General features: G+C 38.6%; 2 protein-coding genes across 2 annotated transcripts in view; both read right to left on the minus strand.

Annotated features, from left to right (window-relative positions):
• Nucleotides 1-21,488, minus strand: part of dnajc9 (DnaJ (Hsp40) homolog, subfamily C, member 9) — a 149,520-nt gene that overhangs the window by 6,202 nt on the left and 121,830 nt on the right. The gene's annotated exons all lie outside the window — the stretch shown is intronic.
• The window catches only part of ryr2b (ryanodine receptor 2b (cardiac)), a 63,445-nt gene continuing 50,539 nt past the window's right edge, over nucleotides 8,583-21,488 (minus strand). The window contains 16 exon segments of the mRNA XM_062431051.1: nucleotides 8,583-8,678; nucleotides 9,711-9,762; nucleotides 11,571-11,671; nucleotides 13,996-14,060; nucleotides 14,382-14,538; nucleotides 15,754-15,888; nucleotides 16,092-16,238; nucleotides 16,594-16,654; nucleotides 17,441-17,571; nucleotides 18,336-18,378; nucleotides 18,606-18,736; nucleotides 18,944-19,156; nucleotides 19,361-19,453; nucleotides 19,609-19,753; nucleotides 19,946-20,013; nucleotides 20,199-21,484. Coding sequence (XP_062287035.1) covers nucleotides 8,583-8,678; nucleotides 9,711-9,762; nucleotides 11,571-11,671; nucleotides 13,996-14,060; nucleotides 14,382-14,538; nucleotides 15,754-15,888; nucleotides 16,092-16,238; nucleotides 16,594-16,654; nucleotides 17,441-17,571; nucleotides 18,336-18,378; nucleotides 18,606-18,736; nucleotides 18,944-19,156; nucleotides 19,361-19,453; nucleotides 19,609-19,753; nucleotides 19,946-20,013; nucleotides 20,199-21,484 — 2,924 coding nt within the window.

A 21,488-nucleotide genomic window follows, 5' to 3' on the forward strand; every position in this document is an offset into this window, starting at 1 on the left:
GCATGGATGATTTTATACTCAACACTAAATTAAAACCAGTGAAGAAGAACAAATGGACATTTAGTAGAACAAATAGCAGTAGAATCAAAGAGAAAACCTATAATACAGTATGTATGTGCACACATACCCTCCACACACTGTTGAGGTACCACAACAAAATGTGCAAGTCTAATCTCATATTTTCCTTGACAGATGTCTGAAAAAGATATCCTAAATGTAGCTTGAGAATTCATCATGATACAGGTTGATGGTCTACCTGCTGGGCATTGCTGCCTGACGCACCTCCTCCGGTGCCTTTTATGCAAGTCTGCTCCTAAGAACACCTCAAGGGGCCTAAGCGGGTCATCAGCTGGGGACCACCAGTCATGGATGTTTCACTCCTTTAACCCCAGTACATCTCCTGGTGGCAGAACAATGGCAGGGATCTCTCCCTGCCATTGTTCTGCCATTGTTGGCAGCCTCTATACCCTCCTCCCACTGGACAGTGAGCTCCACCAGCAGGACTGTCCTGCAAGCCTCTGACCACATGATTAGGTCCGGCCGGAGCGATGTTTCAACAATCTCCCTGGGGAACTGGAGCTGTTTTCCCAGGTCGACCCTCATGGTCCACTCACTGCCGGGTGAGAGGAGTTTTGCTGTATCCCTCTGCCGGGGGGGGGGTTGATGTTCTCTCCAGCTCTCGCGAACAGGATGGGATGTCTCACTGGAGAGGAAGGTCTGCTGTTTGCCTCCTATCTGCACGACTCTGCCACCTCTGCCAGTTTCCTCAGCACAAGATCGTGTCGCCACCTGTATCGGCCTTGTGACAACGCTGTCTTGCAGCCTGACAGGATGTGCTGGACGCTAGCACTGATCTTGTTGCACAGGGGACAGGTCTCTTTGACACCGAACCATTGGTGGAGGTTTCGGGGACAAGGTAAGGTGTCGTATGTGGATCTGATCAGGAAACTGAGCCTCGCGCTTGGGGGATCTTCCACAGGTCAGACCAAGACATGAGCCTGTCTGTGACTCCTTCCCATGACGTTCAACCTCCTTGCCGGCTCTGAGACACCGTCTTGATGTTGAGGCGTTCCTGCTCAGTCCTCGCCACTTCTGCCACCACCATGGCTTTCCGCTCTTGCTTGGAGGCCTTCGACCAGAACACGGGGGTATCGCCCCCCTCCCAAGGCCTGCTCGACCCTCCTGGACTCTGCAGACTACCTCAAGGTGCTGCTCTCACCAGCTGGTCAGTGGATTCCCTCAGCTCCAGCACCATCCGAGCCTTCTCCTGCTTGTATCCCAAGCTGATGGATCGAAGTGGCAGTTGCAGCGTGTTCCTGCCGAAAAGGCCTACATCTGAGAGGCATCTCGGCAGCCCCAGCCACTTCCTGATGAACGAGTTTGCCAGCCTGTCCATCTTGCTTGCCACTGAGGAGGGGATGTCGCTCATCTTCAGAGGCCACATCACCCTTGGGTACAGTATGAACTGGTAACTCCATACTTTATACTTGAGAATGAGTCCCATTAGCTGCATGCAATCTTGAAAGAGGTACCCAATGTTTTCATTTGGTAAACGCCATAATGCTAAAATGACTGATACAGAAAATGAATTCCAAACTTTGTATCAAAATATTGATGGATTGGCAACCTATTGGGCAATACTGTTTTATGTATTTCTATTTATAGAACAATACACTGAGATTAAAATATATTTATCTAATATATACATAATGAAAAAGAACAAAATACACTTAATTTGAGCTAAAGGTTGCAGTTTTTTGAGCTGTTAAATTGGTAAATTTAAAAATAACACATTATTTATCTAGTCGATTTTCATTAACACATCTACATGAACACACACACACACACACACACGCACAAAAGAAAAGGAAGGATAACAGCTGAGCAGACAGATGTCTACACAGCTGTGAATACAAAAACAGGTTTTGAGGACTTTCTTTTAAACCAAGCCAGGCTTGAGACTCTGGATAAGAGTCTTTAGAAATTAAACACAATGGTGATTAAGAATAATATTGATACTCATCTCTATTGGCTTCAGGTTGGATTACCTATTTCTGTCCAATGATTGCAACCAAAATGATGTAAAATTCCAAATAATACCTGCCAACAAACAAATGCTCCTCAGACTTGATTTTTTGAAAGGAAAATAATTCCACTTGGCTGAAAAATGGGTCATTTCCCCAACTGAGCCTCTGAGTGAGCCAATTTGCCAGTTTCAATTATTTAAGGCAGCACCTGTCTCCTTTCAAATTCCAGTGGCTCAGATCACTATGTGAGCAGCACCGCAGAGACTCTCCAACCTGTCTGCAGATTGTAAAGTAACAGCCATCGAAATTAAATAAGATGTTGGTGTGATACAGGACTCGGCAAGGAGTGATGCAAACACAGCTCATCTTCTGGGGTATCTACTCACTCTCCACACACACTTTCTTTTCCGTACTAAATCCTCATTGAGTAATTGGCTTTCTCTTGGCATGGAGTTGTCCAATCTAAATGGTAATTTGGAAGGCCCTCCTCTCATCACTGGTGGTAATGCTTGTTTACTGGAAGACAGTTACTCTTTGCGAAAATTTGAAAATTGTAATGAGACAGCAAGGGTCTGCCTGTCTGTCGGACTGTCATGAGACAATACATGTCACAACTACAAATCTGACCTTCATGTGATGAATAACGTATTGCCTGAGGGAAGGCAGTTGTGATCCAACAATAGTAGTTGACTAAATAGTCTAAATTAATCAACTTGCTTATCATTATGTTTTATTTAGTTTACCAATTAAGCCTTTTCTGTGTAGCATGTGTTTGCTCTCTCCTTGTTTACCATGTTTTCCCTAGGTGTTCTGGTTTTATCCCAAATTCTAAAATACATGCATTGTTTGTCATTCTCTCTGTATTAGCTCTGACAGATGTGACCTGTCCTAGGTACTTCCCTTCTGTCAACAAATATGAAAGCTGGATCAACAGTAGTTACACTGCTAATTAGTGCAACGTTTCCTTCTTGCACACGCTGATGTCAAATGTCCTCTCTCTTGAGAGAATAAATAGCAAGTCTAAATATAATGTCTAATTTTGATATTAAATAGCTAAATTCAAAGGCAGCTAGAGAATTTATCTTTTGTCCTTAGCTTTTTCAATTCCTTGTTTACTGACCTTACAAACTGTGAGCATTTCACACCATTTTTAGTTTAATAATGCTCTAAAGCAAGTGATGCATTTAAGGAGATAATCGTTACCACATACAAAATAGTTGTTGCAGGTACTTTATCTGCCACAATCAGGATTTTATGGCCACAAGATTAAGGGATTAATAAGGCCACTGGTGCTAAAACTGTAAGTGGTTTTTAAGAGCTTCACATGGTTGCATAAACTGGCAACTTTTTTATAATTCTCCCATTTTGATGACATCCAGAGTGTTGTGGCCCTTTTATTTAGAAAGATGATTGGCTTCACCAGAGCAGCATCATTAACTGAAAAATCCAATGGTTTAATGTCATTGGGAAATTCATCATTCAGCAGCCTTGTGTTGGTTACCAATGATTTAATCCATGAACTACAGTGGTTTATCATCATTGTGTGTTGTGATGTTGTGTTTTAATGCAGCATTTTCTAATTTAGAAATGTCCTTGTGACTTCAAATGGCTGTAAAGATTTAATAAACTGAAAGTGGAGTTTCTTAAGAGACTGAAAATGCAGACAGACATTGGTAGCAATAACACTATAGGGTGAGTAGGCATGTTATTGGAAAACAAACAAGAGAGGAGAGTTATTTCTGCCAGTATTATGTGTATCTGAAAGATTTCTGCTTCTGTAAATATAAGCAACAAAAGAAAGTTAAGGCTTAGCAATTCTAAAACATCTTACTGACTTTAAACTGAAGAACTCTCAATATTGTCAATGCATGACCAAGACTCCTCTTCCAAAAAAACCTCTCATAGCTACACATCACCAGCAGAAAGGCTTCCAGTGATTTCCTGACAGGTCAGTGAAACTGAGAAAGAAATGGACTGAACAATGAAAATGACTTTAGAGCGAGCGTCTGAGGTTGACAGCATGGATGAAAAAAGAACATTGCTGAAGTTTAATCTCAAAAGAACGATTGTCCATGAACAAACATATAGCAGCCATACTGTACCCTGGACAGTACAATTGATCATTTCCTCATATGACCTTTTATACAGAAAGAAAAAGTAGCATATTTGGTCCTAGAGCTCTAAAACAAAAACAAAAATTCAGACTGCCCAACACTGCCGAGTCTTGGAATAAAATCAATAAATGACTGATAAGGAACTGAGTCCTACAAAATATAATCAAAGCAATCTTGGTATGATGTGATATACATAACACTCATAGTCTGAGGCAGCAAAACTGAAATCAGAGGCAGTAACAAAAAGGAGTCACTGCTCATATTTAATTCAAGAGTCTTGGCCTCCGGTAAGAGTAAATTCACTCCCCCCTCTTTCTTTCACCTTGTCATCTTTTATTGATTTACAACTGAGATTATATTTCGATGATATATTTGTGTGCAGACTAGGCAATATCTCCCAAACAAATATCTCCCAAATATTCATAATGATCCAGCCACATCCCCCCAATATCCATAATCACTTTACAATGCCCTCCATGCATACCCAGCTGTCGTATGCCAACCTAAAGCCATCTGTCCATGCATAATTCCTAGACTCCTTATTGTTGGCTACATGACATTACCAGAATGTCTTTGAATGATGCAAACCTTAAGGCTATGGATGATGGGTCCATATGTCATTGATTTCCCATTGACAACTATGAGAAATATGGCCAGATCCATTCATCTCTGCATACATTTTACTTATGTGTCACAAGGTCAGATCAGTTTATATTATTTCTATACCCCTGAGAGGCCCACTGGCTTTTTGTAATGTGTTGTATGACACCAGTGAATGGTGAAGTAGGATAGAATCACAGCAGCTTTCTATTAAGGAACTCTGCTGTGAGGCATGTATGATACTGTATCTGACAATAAAGCTTCTGCATGCCATTCAAAATGTAAATTTATTTATGCGTGTCAAACTGCATATTTTGTATTGATATAAGGCAAAAAACCAAACGCTATAGAATCCAGACTCTTCCTTATGGGGGGCCCAAGGTTGGCCTGTGCCAATGTAAACGTCTTTAACAGTTTTCAGTGTGGTGCTTGGTGGCTGTCAATCATAATAAATTCTGATAACTATCAAGGCGCAGCTCAGTTATGGCTTTGGTTAGAAATGCAGTGTTTGATTTCACTGTCTGATAAACATCACTGTCTTCATGCTGTTGATTCTAATTTGATATTTGAAGTGATATATCAGAATATTTTACTGCCCCTCCACTGACATATACAGAACAGACACTTATGAGTGAAACTGTCTCTTTGCAAACACCTGCAAGTATTTATATACATGTATAGAATACTTTTTGCAGCTTAAACTGCAGTTATTGAATGTTAGAAGTATTGCCTTGTTGTTTTAATGCAGTGTGCTTCCTTGGTCAATAGTATGGATAGATTGTCTAATAGTCATATCAGTGACAGTTAATGTGAATATGGACAGTAGAAATTGCTTTATCAAGAAAACAATTCCAGGATAAATGGAAAAAAGGATTGTGATTCAACAGGTGCATCAAAATGAAATGAAAAGCAAATCGTGTTTTATTTAATAACAATGCTTTTGAGCTTTAATTACAAAAAACAACAAACGCAAACAAAACACAAAAACTAAACATAGACCCTGAATAGTTTCCTAAGATGACAGGTCGTGTAGACTCCTAAGGCTGACTAAAATGTGTACTAAAAATAAAAAATTGCCAAGGTGTCGTACACACTGTAGTAGCAGAGATCTTGGGAAGCAATATGCATAAGCTTGCTGTCACACACATCCTCTACTGGTACAAATCTGCTAATATTCTGTTGTAATGGAACAAAACTTTGAACCTCTATGAAAAATTGTATGTACATTTTTATATTTTGGCCTGCTCAACCTTCATTAGCTTACAAAAACTGTAACTGATATGACTACATATCGTCACAGCTGCTCCAGTCTGGCCTTTTTTGGTTTGTAATTTCAATTTAGCACCTACCACTGTGGAAAGGAAATCACTTTCTCTTGCACATGTGAAACAAATCACAGAAAAGTATGTGCCCGTGTTCAATATCAGTATGTCAAGCTAGGAGTTGGTGTTGGAAGGCTGTGAATAAGGGGAGTGGCAGTTAACTTGATACTATTAACTGTGCTTATACAGTATGGTTAGAGAGACAAAGCGCTGCTATTCATACTTAATTAACAGCCACAATGACAAGGTGATGTGCGTGCCCTACTCAAATGTCAGTGGACAATGCAAAATAAGTTGACTGCAGCTCAACTTGAGACATCAGATGAAATGTTAGTGCACAATATGTTTCCTTCCTTGCTTTACAGAGGAAAATTCATGTGATTTTTTCCCCTTCTTAGACAGTAGTTACTGTGCCTTTGTACTACTGTTCATATTTTGATCAGAAGGTGTATAATCTGCCACTGAGTTATGCTCCTCAACCTAAACTACATCCAGACCTTCCGGCCTCAGCACTATTCAGCCACAGGATGGAAAGATCATAAAGACCAGGGGGGAAGCTTGGCGGATACAAACGAACATCCATCTTTTTTGATCCAGCGGATGTGGCAATTATCCACTGAACAGTCCGTATATTTAATTTGGGTTGTTTTGGGGGAGTTGGGTGTCCTGCTTAAAATAATACAGCGTTCTAGTAAATCAATTGGTAGAAGGCTGCTTCTGAAATTGTACCCAGTGTCTGCTGCAGATCTGTGGTGTGAGAGAACTGCAAAGACGGGTTGGATGATTGTGGGTTTGATGTTATGACGGTATGATTGATTTTTATACACACTAGAAGGGGATTAATTTCAAAATGAAATAGACTTTTGATGAGAGGTTTTCCCTCATTCCTCTACCATTGAACAGAGGTTGATTGGCATCTGATCAACTAGGTTTCCAGTCTCTGGTAGCTTCAGTGTGATCCTCATGAATCTTCAACAAGGTTAGGGATTTTATGATGCTCGTGTTTAGAGACCGTAGCAGTATGAAATACTTTCATGTGTATATATGTGAATGTGTAATGTTCTCGATTCAACGTGCGTTTGTGTTGATTTGCACCTTTAAAGAGTGTCTGGCTTTACAATGTTTCTCAGTTATTGTTAATAGAAGCAGCAAAAAGTAGTCACAGTACAGCTACGTAGCCGTAGCATTATCCATAGCATCACAAAAACTGCAACCATAGCTTTTACTATAACCATACCCTCAGCCAGAACCACAATTTACCATAGCTCAACTGCCATGCAGAAGAGCTACAATTATGGTTGCAAGTATATCCTACTATCAAAGCTCTGCCTTTCAAAGAGTAATGGGCAATAAATGCATAATACACGGTATCTGCAGAACGTTACGTCAAACTAGCAGTGTCTTCTACTGTAACTCAGACTGGGCCAATGCTAATTGTCCCTATGGAACAGGGGGAATGCAAAAATCATTGCGAGGGAATGCAAAAAATAATTGTAAGGTAACAAAAAAGTAGCTCCCGAAAAACTAAATCACACCGCGACCTTTCAGCAGTTTCATGAAGTCAGTACTCAAAGCAACATGAATACATATCAGTAGCAGACTTGTGTAACTTCAGTGTTCAACCTTTGCATAATGAGGACAATATCTGTAGGTGGCAGTCCCATGCCAGTCATCCAGCTGTTACTGTAAGCTCTGTGCACACATACAGTACAAGCTCATTGGGGTTTCTAACGGTTTAACAAAACTCGCCACGCTCCTTCAGTCAATGAATTATATCCAGGAATTCCCCAGAGACCTTCTTGGCCATATGAGGCGGCGGTCACTACGTCGTTAAACTCGATGATCAATTTCCATGGTAATGTTTTGACCTGAGCTCTGGGAGACCTGCTGGCATGCTACACACTGGCTGATAATAAGAAGGGAAAATAGATGAAGATGAGGGATGAGCAGACAGCAGAAGGAAGGGAAAAAATGACAATGAGTAGCAAAGACAAGAGGAGGAGAAGGATCCTGGAGAGATGAGCACAACAGGCAAGAAGAGAGCCTCAAGAAACAGGAAAGAGGAGGGTAAAAAGAACAAATGCCATGGGGAGGGTGTTTATCTGGATGTGACACAGGGGAAAGGGATGGGAGGCTGTGATTAGAAAGACAAATCACCTCATTCACAAAACATGAGCTCACATGAGTCACATCAAACAGTGTTGTGGAGCTGAATTTGGATAGCCAGCTTTGACTGCCTGAGATTGAGAAAACTCAAAACCAACAGCATATTCATTTTATATCTGAAAAGAAACAAACTGTCCACATCTTGTTATATTTAATAAATATAATTTAGAAAAATGTGTGCTCTACATTAGATATAGAATACGTGTGTTAAAAGAAAGCCACTCCAAAATCCAAAATCAATATAGTGCACACACAAAATTCAAAGGTAATTTAGTGAGTCCAAGGTCATCAATCAAGGTGGATTCTGTGTGATGGCATTATCTAGGGAGGCTTTAGATCTCTCAGATTCCCTTTCATCCCAGTTGATCTTCATACTGCTTACGGAAACAGTCTCCCACAGGAAAGAATTCCCAGCAACGCTCCTGGTACATTTTCCACACATAGGATTCCTAGTAAAATTAACAGAGTAGAACAGTAGTAGTAGATGTATCTTTAAGTCATTACTAGGCAAAAGATATTGAGTAAAATTCCAAGTTCTCACCAAAGTTTGCCTGCCATTAATTCCCCCCACACACATAAAAAAACAATTCCACCTAGCAGCTCCCAAATTTAATTTTCACCTGGGAAATATAGTGAGAAATATGTCACTTTGAAAGAATATACACAGATGAGTCCCAGGACTGAACTCAATTTGGAAATTGCACCCAATTGTCCAAAATGTTTTAGGCTGATAAAAATATAATATATATTTTTTTCTTTTATGACATTTGGAGAATCACATAGATTGCATTCTGTGCCACAAAGATAAATTCAAATTATTTCAAGCAATAATGGATTTGTCATTTTCATACTACACTGTGCAGAATTTAGAATTAAACTAATCATCATATATTCTGATACACATTGTTTTCATTATGTGAACATAAAATGTGAGCAACAAGAGAGAAAGAGAAAAATGCTGCTTTTTAAACACAATGAAAAGTGAGAATGATTTCCCTGATTTAAAGCACTCACTTTTGCTCTATGATGCAACAGGTCATATAAAATATGTTATAGTGAAAAGATATGAAGACAAGTGAAATAAAGTACTTGCCCACTGGCAATGTGAACGCCCCCAATTTAAATTTATAGCTTTTAATGTTGCAATGGTTTATAGGTAAAAAGAGAAATTGTAATCTTAAGGGATATTCCTGGCATGCATATTATCATAAAATGTGCATGTCAGGAGTGATTTGGCTATTGAGAGACAGTGTGAATGCAGATTCTTTCTTCATTGAAAAGGCTACACTACAGCTTTGTCATTACCATGGCAAATACTGGAATTAATGGGTCACTGAGACATGCAGGAACCATTGTGGATATATTAAGGAATATGAGATTTGGCAATGACCGTATAATTGTTTCAGTGCTTTTAAGGAGGACCCCTTGTTCTGACTTTGATTTGGTTCATGTATTCAAACAAAAGAGAAAAACTCTTATACCTGCCCCGTGTGTTCAGTTTCATCCTTGCTAATGAGGTACATCAGAAAAAATCTGTAAGGACAGAGGAGGGAATAATGTAGTTATTCACATAACTCTCACACTCACTTGAATTCAATGTGGAGGTGTAGCATTTAACTAAGAGCCTGTGCAGAAGGGATTCTGGTGATTATGGAAAGGAAATAGTTAAGCTGAACTGAAGTTAAGCGTTTCAAGTGGAAATACTGCCAGATATTACAGCTTTATTTTGACAATCCAGTTAAATATTTAATGTTTGCAAATATGTGATGACTGAAGCAAGAATACTGCAGACCATTGACCATTCACCTAATTATGGTGCAACCCTCAATGGGTTTAGAAACCTTCTGTGTTTGTACTGGTTAATTATTATTATTTGTCTTCTGCCACAGCCCAAATTGCTGTGATCTGGAATGACCGAAAACCATGAAACTTGGGAATTAGTAATTGGTTGACCAAAGCATTGTAAACCCGACCAATAGGGGGTGCCAATATTGCCAAAAATGACTTTCTGAAAACGAAAATTGGTGTGCATGCTCTAGGAGCAAGTATTAACCAAAATTTGAAATGCTATATAGATCAGTGCAAGTGGGCATGGCATATCACATAATTACTCATAACTCAAGATGTCTTTAAGCAATTCTGATTGAACCCCAAGGAGACATCCAGCACTATCTCCAGAACATACACACCAAGTTTTATTAAAATCGGATGAAGAGGGGATGAATGACAGAAGTCTGAGTGTGCAATTATTGAAATACTGAAGGCCTTCTGATGATGAAACAAGTGTGTAATTGGTTTCATGCCTTGCTTAAAACAGGATTAAACTAACTAAAATGACTTTGATCCCCTTTGTGACACCTGAGATGGTTGTTTTTTTTCCTGATAATCATTTTTGCTTGCCTAATTTTGGAAGATTGAACTGTTAAGCCCAAAATGAGCTGAACCTGCAAATTGCTGCTTGCGGCTATATTTAAATTGTATGTTTAGATGGTCAGGTAAGCTTAAAATGTCAAGAGACATCGCTGTTATACAAATACACACAGATGTGAGCGAGGAAGAGTCATTTAGTCAGAGGATGCAAACACAGAAGCTATTGCCAATGGCGATTATTGATGTAGGAACAGTGTACACCTTAAAAATGACCATGTTTAACCATCCATATTGTGGGAAAGTTGTTCATTAACTTGGTGATCTACTTTGTATCCACAGTTGAAGCACATTGTTTCTGTGGTTTATGAGTTATAATCTATTTTTTGCCCTAGCATTTTTAAGATGATTTATATGTGTAATTCTCTTCTGCCTTTAACGGCTTAATCCTAATACAAACATGTTCTCACTCGTATTGGTATTTAATCTTTCTGTATTTTTATTTGAGCCTAATTTTAGATTGCACCATGTTTTTGTTTCTATTGTTATGTTTATTTGAACATAGTATAAATGGATTTTATTTTATTTTACTGTAATTTCTTCTGTGTTATATTGTTTGTAATAAAAAAGGATCAATAACTGTATGAATGACCCAACATTTGTTCACATTCTGTGATTCTTACCTGCGCATGCCATTATTTGTATGGCGGTGGAGCTTCTTGACATTTTAAGACTTCTTGCTTTAGCTCAGACTACCCAAGTTTGGTACTAAGCAATTGTTGCTTTGAAAGTGGATGAGTGACTAAACCAGTTAGACCACTGATTGAGGTATAGTTTGTTTTTCAATGTTCTGCTTTGTTTCTTATAAAGGTTTAGTGATGCCATTTTAGTAACAATATAACCAGTTGTAGGTTGTATAATTTAGTTTGAGACAGTGGCAAATGCATGGAAGTAGTGAACATGAATCAACTCACAGATAGTTGGCCAGGTTGTGCTCCTGTAGAGTGTGAGTCTCAAAGCCATGAGGAACCTTATCAAAGTATTCACTTCCCATTCCACATATGAAACACTTGGTCTGCAGGAGGACAAAGATAATTGTTTAAGACAGGCTTGGACAAACATGATCTCTAGAGTATATTTAAAGAAAAACAAAATAAAAAACAAAACTAAGGAGCAGAGACCTTTTTGTGTTCTGTGACTCAATTTTTTTCTTGTTACAAAGACACCCAAAGAAACCCCCATAAAAGGCAAAGACCTTAAATAATAGCATTTTCACTCTCTCCAGGATGACTTGTTTACCTGATGTTCATAAAGACAGATTTTTTTTTTTGCTGAGCATTTGTATCCTTTTTTGAAGCTACACAGTAATATTTTTTTGGCCATATTTATTCTGTTTCTGTTGGTAATTTGACATGACATGATATGAAGCAATATGTATTTAAGGTCAATCTTACTGTATGTATGGGTACAAATTATTGGAGGACAGAGGTCATAGCTGAGACTGATTTATCATTGCTAATGGACTACTGCAGCAGAAAAAGCTGTGTTGCTGTGGTTTTATTTTTTGTGACATACTTACATATTGGGAAAGAGACTATATGAAAGAAATGAGCATATTACTCCGGTTTTAACTGCACTTCACTGGCTCCCAGTGTCTTTTAGAATAGATTGAAAGGTTCTTTTACTTTTTTTTTTAAAACTCTGAATGATTTGGAACCGGCCTACATCACAGACACTCTGTCGTTCTATAATCCTTCACGAGATCTCAGGTCATCCACAGCTGGGTTTTTAAATATACACAATTTTGCCGATAAGAAAATAGCACAGCATTTTTCTGTAAAGCACTTTGAGCTACATGCCTTGTTTGAAAGGTGCTCTATAAATAAAGTTTATTATTATTATTATTATTATTATTATTATTATTATTATTAAATAGAGACTAAATATAAGCACAAAAAAAACTAAAAAAACAATGACACTAAATTATACTATAATATAACGGTACTATAATATAATAATCCTCATAATCATTTCACAGCTCTTGTTTGAATTCTTTCTGATCTAATTTACATTTAAATGCACAATAGCTCCTATATTATTTTTTCTTTCTACATGATGTGTTTTTTTCCATGTGAGTGTACAAGTGCAGTTGCTGGCTATTGAGTGTTTGCCACTCAAGTGTGAGTAAATGTGGGAACTATGTGCTCAGTGACATCACATATGTACCTTTTCCTTCAGCATTTAGAGGGTAGCTCGCCATTGTTTGTTGGATCAGCTATGCTGCCTTGTTGCTTCAGCAGTCTGTGATTACCTGCCTGCCTCTTGCACCTTTGGACTCTGTTCTCAGTACGTATCTGTTGCAGATTGTCAGCCTGCCTGACCACACAGTACAGCCTCTTGTAACCTTACTTGTTCTACCTGCAGAATCTATTTTGGTAGAGTTTGTTCACACCTATTACAGCCTTTATAGGCATATCACTGAGGGATGCATGCATCTGGTAAATAAAACTACTTCACAGGCTCCAACAAAACAAACATTATATGTAACCATGTTTCAGAAAGGCAATGCAGTTTTGGAATCATTGTCAATAAGAAATGGCTTCTAGCTTCTATTCTGCTATTCTGCAGCATCTAGCTTTTACTTATTAGGCTCCACGTAAATGTACATTCTACAACACCTATTGTGTCAGTATACAAGCATGAGTGAAAGGAGAGGCTGAAAGTAACAAGGAGAGTCAGCAAGTGATGCAAATTTTTATCAAAACTGTACTGCACTTCTCTGTGTGCCAATAACACTCGAAAATTATTTTGAATAACTGTCATTAGTTCTTCTCAGATTAAACATGCTCTAGTGATTACACATAAATTATCCAGGAGAATAAGATAATGATATCCTCTCGTTAAGGCCAATCGTAAGATCTTTTCCTGTGACACAAGCTCCCGTGACAACCTCTGAATCTACTTGTACACAATCATCACTTCACCCACACTTCAAGCCTCAAGCTTATACAGTTACTGACCCAACTGAACCTGCCGCTACATGGTCTCTGTTACAATGACCTAAATATGTGAAGGACATATCAGTCAACATGCTCTGTAGTATGACGCTACATAAGCTCTGTTACAATGACCTAAATATGTGAAGGACATATCAGTCAACATGCTGTGTAGTATGACATGACTTCAGATAAGAGGATCAAATATTTACAATAAATTTATCCTTCAATAGTCTTTGTACCCAAGTCCGACACAGCATTGCATACTATACAACCTTGATAACACCCTTGAAAATGTACTCAAATTGTTTGCAAGGTACATGTCAGTAATGCACATTTCTGAGTTCAAGTGTGAGTACATTCATGAGTGTTTGTGTGTGAGAGAGTAAGTGTCAAATCTCACCTCCATATCCTCTTTCACCTGCTCCTGCTGGTCACGAAGCTCCCCAAAGGCATCAATTATCAAGCCTGAAAAAAGAAGAACATGATTGTGTTTGTCCGTATATCTGTTTGTGCACACGTACGCATGTGCATGGCTGTGCTTGTGTCTAAATGGCAAGTGTCAGTGAAACGTGAGGACTCTGGGGGGGATAAACAGATACCTTTTTTTCTTTTTCCAATACCACATGAAAAATTCATCAAATATATTCTGGTCAAACATGGTGAATATATTGTAAATGTTCGTGTCTTTGGGCATATAATACACATATTGTGTATTGTATATACATATGTAAATTCATTTTTTGTAAATGCACACTTTCACAGGCTAAGCTGTACTGTGTGACTCACCCTGGATGATAGCCAGGAGGATGACGATGACAAAGAAGAAAAACGTGATGTCAAAGACAATGCGCTCCACCTCAAACTCATCACCAGCAGGGTCTTCGATCTCGTCACCAATGCCCCCACCTGCACGCACTCCCACATACATGTGGAACATGTAGCACTGAAATAAAATATAAAATAAAATACATATTTTAATTATTGGATAGCGTGCATTCCACTTTCTCTCATGAGACACTCAAACTATAGATATTATACAGACTTTCTCGCTGACCGTGTTTGGCAAAGGTACAAATGTATGGAAAAGGAAGAAAATGTGACGTAGTAAAGTAGAGTATTATTTCTCCAAACTCCAAGGATAACACTGAAAACTCAAGTTCCAAAACAAAATGAGAATTTATATAATGCATTTATGCCTGCCTCTATATTCAAAGCTTTTTGGGGGAGGAGCGAGAAATTTAAATGTCCCAGACAGGCAGCTTTTCACAGAATAGTAGGGGGATTTTTAATCAATATTCTTCGCCTCAGACAGTACATAGCCCCATAAGGAGGCTTATGTAAGAGTATGAGGCAAGAATAATTAACAGTCAAGTTTATAGCAGGGAATATACTGTGCTTTTAAGTGACAAGGATGATATTTTCCACAACAAACTTTGACAAAATAAAAAATAATCACAGACTGCTACAGTGGTTGAGAAACTTTCGAGGAACATTCAAAATTTAAAACTTGTACTATTTTTTATCAGTTCAGGTGGAGACTAAAATATCAGTAGAGACTGAAATGTCTTCTTGTTATTTTCAGATTAATATTTTTACCACTTTGGATTGCACTTGCAATTGTTGTTATGGTGTTGTAATGATACAAAAGGTATTGGAAATCAGTGCTGCTCAAAGTCAGGCCTAAACAATAACACAATGAGCTGTGACTGAGGATTTAATGTAATACCCCCTGCCTGCTATAATAGTAGGGTTTTATTCAAATGCTATCGCTGCCCATCCGCCTGCTTGCATGAGTGACAGTGGAGTCCACATTAGAATAGAGCAGGTGGTTGGGTGTTAATGTTGTGAATGGCCAAACAAAGAGCTATGCTGAGGATTGAGGGGCTGTTTTCTATCCATGTGTCCATCATTTTATGGAAAAGTAGTGGAAGGGTTAGACAAGAGGCTGTTCTCACTTCAACAATACGGATCACTGTCAGAATCCTCCTCCACCCTTCTCAATCCAAGGGGAGAGAAAATTAGGTATGTGGCTGTGTTGGTGTTAGAAAGATAAACAGAGGAATGGAGATAGATGGATGGATATATATGGAGAGACAGATTGCTATGTGTATGTGTTTGAGTATATTCGTCTGTGTGCCAATATACTCATTTAACTCACAGTAAGCATGTCGTTGCACTTCATGTCTTGGGTGTCATTGTCGTCACTCTTGTTGTAAAACTTCCGGAAGAAGTTGAAGGCCACAACAGTGTAGAGATATACCACAACCGCCAACAAGCCCACAGTCAGGACCAACTGACAGACACACACATAATTACAAATGGATAGACAGAGGCAGATGAGCTTTAATGCACTCCTTCATCTCAGAAAATCCCCAATATAACCCTACAGCGTGAAAGCAAACATCACATGCTTGCAAACTGCACCTATGAACACACATTGAGACAGATGGATAGAGGAATAAAGACAGCCTGACACACACATGCAAACACACACACCTGCTTTCCATTGTGTGTTACAGAAGAAAGGATGGTGCGAAGTGTCTTAAAGCCCATGGCGATATCCAAAAGGTGAGCAGCAAAGAAGAAGTTGTTGTAATGACCGAGAACTGACATGGCCATGTACCAGGCCAAGTACAAGAAGAACTGCAAGCACATACACAAGCATAAAAAAGGCAATATAGATTACCAGACCAGATAGAGAGACAAATGTATATAAGATAAGGCAGAATCACAGGATATTACCATCGTCACTTGTGCAGCATGTGCAAATGTATCAAACAAAATCTTAGTACAGCAGAACAAGAGATCAAACAAATGTGTTGAGTCGTAAAATATTAGATATGTTTTACACACACTGCTCAGTCATATTACATTATCTTTTAACATAAATTGCAGGAAGTGACACCTTTATCTTGGCTTCGTAGGAACATGAGGGCATACACCAAACTAACCAAAAGCCATAAAATATTAGACAGAGTATTTTTCCAACTAGACTTACATTATCAGTGAATACAACTCCTAATTTCCAGACCTGGTACTTCATGTCAATGGAGTTAAATCTGGAAAAAAAAGCATTATCAGAAATAAACACGGTGAAAGGAACCTGGAGAATAAGGTCAAAACGTCCATAGCTAAAATCAGACCCTTGTTGCTACAGTGTATTTTCTGAAAGAGCCCATTTGTCATGTGGCTTCATCGCAGAATGTCCTGTTCTTCCTCAAGTACAACATAGTGTTCTAGGACCTTCTTTTGTCTGGCCCCCCTTGCTATGGTAACACACACAACCTCACAAGCACATACACATATTAGAGAAATGGCGATTAATAATGGCATAGGTTATTAATGATGACAGCCATGAATCAGTCGTCTGAAATGTTATTTCAAGGTGTAACTAACAAGGCCCAGACGAGAGCTCAGCATAGTAAATAAGCCCATCTTGTTAATGTTCATTGGGGGGCCCAAATGAGATTCCCATTCACCTCTACAATAAAAGATATTACAGAATGTCTTGTATTGATTTCCTTATTTGAACATTTATTAACACAGCTATTTTCCAGAGAAACATAGTATGCCACAATATTATTATCTTTGAAAGTTGTTTTGTGTACAGCCAACGGCTTGACATACTGAAATAAAAACATAAGTGGTCATTTTTTTGGTCTTTTGATGTGTGATGTGTTAAGTTTAAGTGTATGAAAAATGAGTTACACTATTAAAAATGCTATACTGTCTAATATTCCATATTTCTGTCTGAAACACCAGTCATTGCAGTTTACAATGGACACCTTCACAAATACAGAATTGTAAAGAATTGGGTATTTTTATTGTTTGTTTTGTTTACTCACAAAGCACTCCACGCAGTTTCTCTCTTGAGCCTCTCTTTTCTGTCAGAGCTGAAGTCTAAAGCAGCCTGGTCAAGACCCAGGAGTTCACTGATCTTCTCACAGCCATAAAACTCCCCATACTTGTCCATCACCTGACAGTATAACAAGAAAGGTTTACTACACAATGACTGAGCTCTGCTGACACACTGGTGAAAGCAGCAACTAAGGATTTTATATGATACCTTTGTTGACAAGATATAATGTTTAGGGGGCATAAAAGCATAGAAGCTGTGTCAGTAACTGATGTAACTCTGATCCATGTATTCCACTGACTGCAATCTTATATACGTAGATAAGCGGTATTTATGTAGGCTTATATTTAGCTCTTCTAACTAAAATGTGTGTTGTGTACAGTAAACCTTAGCTAGAGTGGAAGAGAGCTTCTGCTTCTGAAGACCTTTGAAGACTAAAGGATTTTAATAGCAGTTCCTCCTGATTTAGTGATTACTGAACTGGTAATATTCTAGTTTGATTTAACACACCTATGATTTTCTTTTCCTGAAGCACATTATACATTTTTGAATCTTAAATTTACTCAACTAAAATGTCTTTATAATAGGAAATTAACGCAAAAGTTTCTTAAAGCAAAAGGTAATTTCCCTTCATTGCAAGAGAATCAATCTGAGTGAAGAAGCTAAACATGTTGCACTGTCTCTCTCTGGAGACAATAAAACCATTCTGGTACCTGATAGGAGAATAATTACACCTGCTATTAAATGGTTCATTAAATTTCAGTTTCTTAATGCAGTGTCACTGAGTGAAATATGCACACAATTACATACATGCATAAGCACATTTAGAATAGGATGTATAATATTTTTGCTGTGCAGAATCACAGTTTCTAAGAAAATCTTACCTTCCGCTTCACAAATTTATCCCAGTAATTACTTGGAAATGATCTGGAAAGAAAAACAAATAGGATGAAAGTAGTAATAAAAAATGTATTGAAACTATTGAAACAGAAACATCACTGTGAGTGAAAAACTTTTGTAGCAAAATATAATGACTATAATGACTACTATAGGTGGTGGCAGCGAATTTACAAAATACACAATCCAAGTATGGAACATTATTTGAATTAATTAAAATTACATCAGCCCAGTTGATTATGTGGCTATGAACATACGGTGTGTTAATGACCAGTCGATCCCATTGGCCTTTGATGTCCTCCTCAGGGGGCTGCTCAGTCACATACAGCCCGTCAAATTCCAGCCTTCGGGCTACTTCCTTCTCACGTTTGAAGATCAACAGTGGTACCTGCCAGTCACATCATTTGTCTCTTTGAATAAACAGACTGGTGTAGGGTAAAAGCCTAACTTTTAACACAATGTGCTTTATTTTTAATTAGTCAATTGATTTTTTAAATTAATTGTAGATCTACAGTGTATGATGGACTGAAATTAAATGGTAAATGTGAGTGGGTTCATTTCAAATCTGCAAAATTGCATGTTCGAGCCGGTATACCTTGAGGCAGTAGTAACCGATGATACAGCAGAAGGAGATAAGTGTGTGTGCGACAGCCAGGAAATGAAGAGATGGCTTCATGTATCCACTGCTCTCCTCCAGCACAAAATGAACTCTGCCCTCGTTGTCGTTTTCAGTAGCATAGTATAGTTCCTCACTGTAAACAGATGTGAGAACTCCTTCCTCCTCTTTTGATACGGGCAATGAAGCCACCTGGGAAGAAAATGTTCCGAGTTGATGTTCTTTTATCTCATCTAGAAATACTCTCACATTAGTTAAACCTTAACTTGTGAATAGTTACACAGTCTCAAGGGAATCTATATGCAGCATGATTATGATTCTTCAATAAACCTACAGTAAAGGGGTTTTAACCTTTCCAAGTAAAGCAATTTAGTAATATTTATTTCACAAACAAACACTCACCTTGAAAAAGAGAAGGATGAAGTTGATTGCAAAGGTGACAAATAGAGCCAGCAAGCGCATATTATAGAAAATCCTTGCAAAGTAGTTCTGGATAGAAAAGGGAAAAAAAAACATTGAGGTGTTTTCTGCATGTATAAATTCTGGGCATGCAAATTGAAGTAGACTGTGAGTGTGCATCTTTATCTGTGTCAGTATTTGTATGCATTAGTAGATTTGCATGTATGAGTGTATTTGTATATTACCAACAGGCTCTTGTTATGAGTGCTTATCATTTCCCAGAGGGCAGAATGTTGGCTCCCTGGTTCCTCTGACTTAGTAAAGCATCTCCTGGATCTCTGTTCTGGCTTTACTTCCTCCTTATCAATATTAATCTCAGATCCATTCTCTCTAAAAACGACCACAACACAAACAGAAAAAAGGTCAAAGTGCCTCATTTTGAAATAAGAATATCTGAGATCATGAATCAGACCTTTTTTGTGTGTGTTTGTTTTGTAATGAAGAGTGACATCAATGCCTCTGTGCTCATTAGATATATTTTTTATTGGTTTTGGAACCAAAAGGCACAAGAGACTGACTCACTTCGAATTATCTAATTCAGGCATCTTTTCATCTGCTTTTTCTTCTGTGCTGATGTGGGCCCTGGACTGCTGGCAGTAACATTAAGGAAATAAAAAATTAATATGAATCAGTACAATATCAAAGCTGTACAAAATTAAGAAAATTAAGACTGAACAAATAAAAACTTGTGAGAAATACAACACAGAGTGTTATATATTCTATCTGTAGATACAGTATAAGTGTATCTACACTACAGAGACAAATGAATCCATACCGTCCCCTGATGTTTGTCAGAAAAAGTGGCAGTAATTGTTTTGGAGGATGTGTTGAACAGGTCAGTTAGGCTGGCACTGAGATCTTCTGTTATAAGTCTGAAGTGACCTCCTTCCTTCTTCACTTTGAGGCCGAATATGTCTGTCAGTACATTCACCTCTCTGGAAGAGGTCGCAGCTGCAACCTGCCCGATCTCCCTCAATTCTCTCTTTGAAGAGAAACTGGCTGAGTACTTCCTCAGCTGATGCACAACACTTGGCACCTCCATGACCTCATCAAGTGTTGGTTCAAGGATACCACCAAGCAAGTCTGATATTCTCATCCTTTTGGCTCCCTCTATAAGCCCACCACTGATAAAAGCTATGTACAGTACGTATATGATGCTGCGAACAACAACACAAATGCACCGTACCACAACCATTAAAATGAATCTGAGGAAGAAAACCGCTGACATAAGGATATCCTTCAGAGTCATCTTCATCAGTATCTTCAAGTTTTTGACAGAAAGTAGAGATGTCAGCAGTAACCCCCAATGAAACATGAAAAACATTCCTTGTTTGTCCAGGTTTTCCTCTTCACTATTTTCCTCTGCTCCTTTCCCAGCATATCGCTCACCAGAGTCAGAGCCAGATATCTGGGCGGCCAGCTGCATCTCAAAGATTGTGTCCTCACAGAAATTGACAAACATCTCCATTTTTTCTTTCTCTCCACCTTCATTCACCACATCAAAAATGAACTGTCTCTTAGACTCTTTGACCTGAGGCTTCTCCCATTGTGTGCGGCTAGATTCACTGATCTCAAAATAGACACGTTCAATCCGCTTCCCACTGCCAAGTATCTCAATACATCCCAGATTGGGCTGGAAGTAAGTCAAGATACACTTTGCCAGTTCCAAGAATGTCCTTAGTCTTGAATCGTTGGGCATGTGTTCAGACAAATTGGTAAGGAGAACAGCGATGCTGAAACCGATGTCTTTGGCCGGCTCATGGAAGCGATCCACGAAGGCCTCATAATCCAGGATTTCGTTATCATCAGTCTCCATGCAGGACAGGAGGAATTGAGTCTCAACTTGGGAGAAACGCTTGCAGTTTTCCATGGCTTTCTGAAAGTCCTTTCTGGAGATGTATCCCTTACAATCAGGGTCATACTCTTTGAAGGCATCTGAGGAGGTGAGGTCTTTAAGTTTGAGGAACATATCAAAAAACCTTAGGATCATCTCCACATTGCCTGATGATTCCACCAACATATCCACCATCTGCTTTCCGGTTGTTCCATTGACGACATTGCCTGC

The sequence above is a fragment of the Scomber scombrus genome, chromosome 12 (assembly GCF_963691925.1).
Source record: "Scomber scombrus chromosome 12, fScoSco1.1, whole genome shotgun sequence".
NCBI lineage: Eukaryota > Metazoa > Chordata > Actinopteri > Scombriformes > Scombridae > Scomber > Scomber scombrus.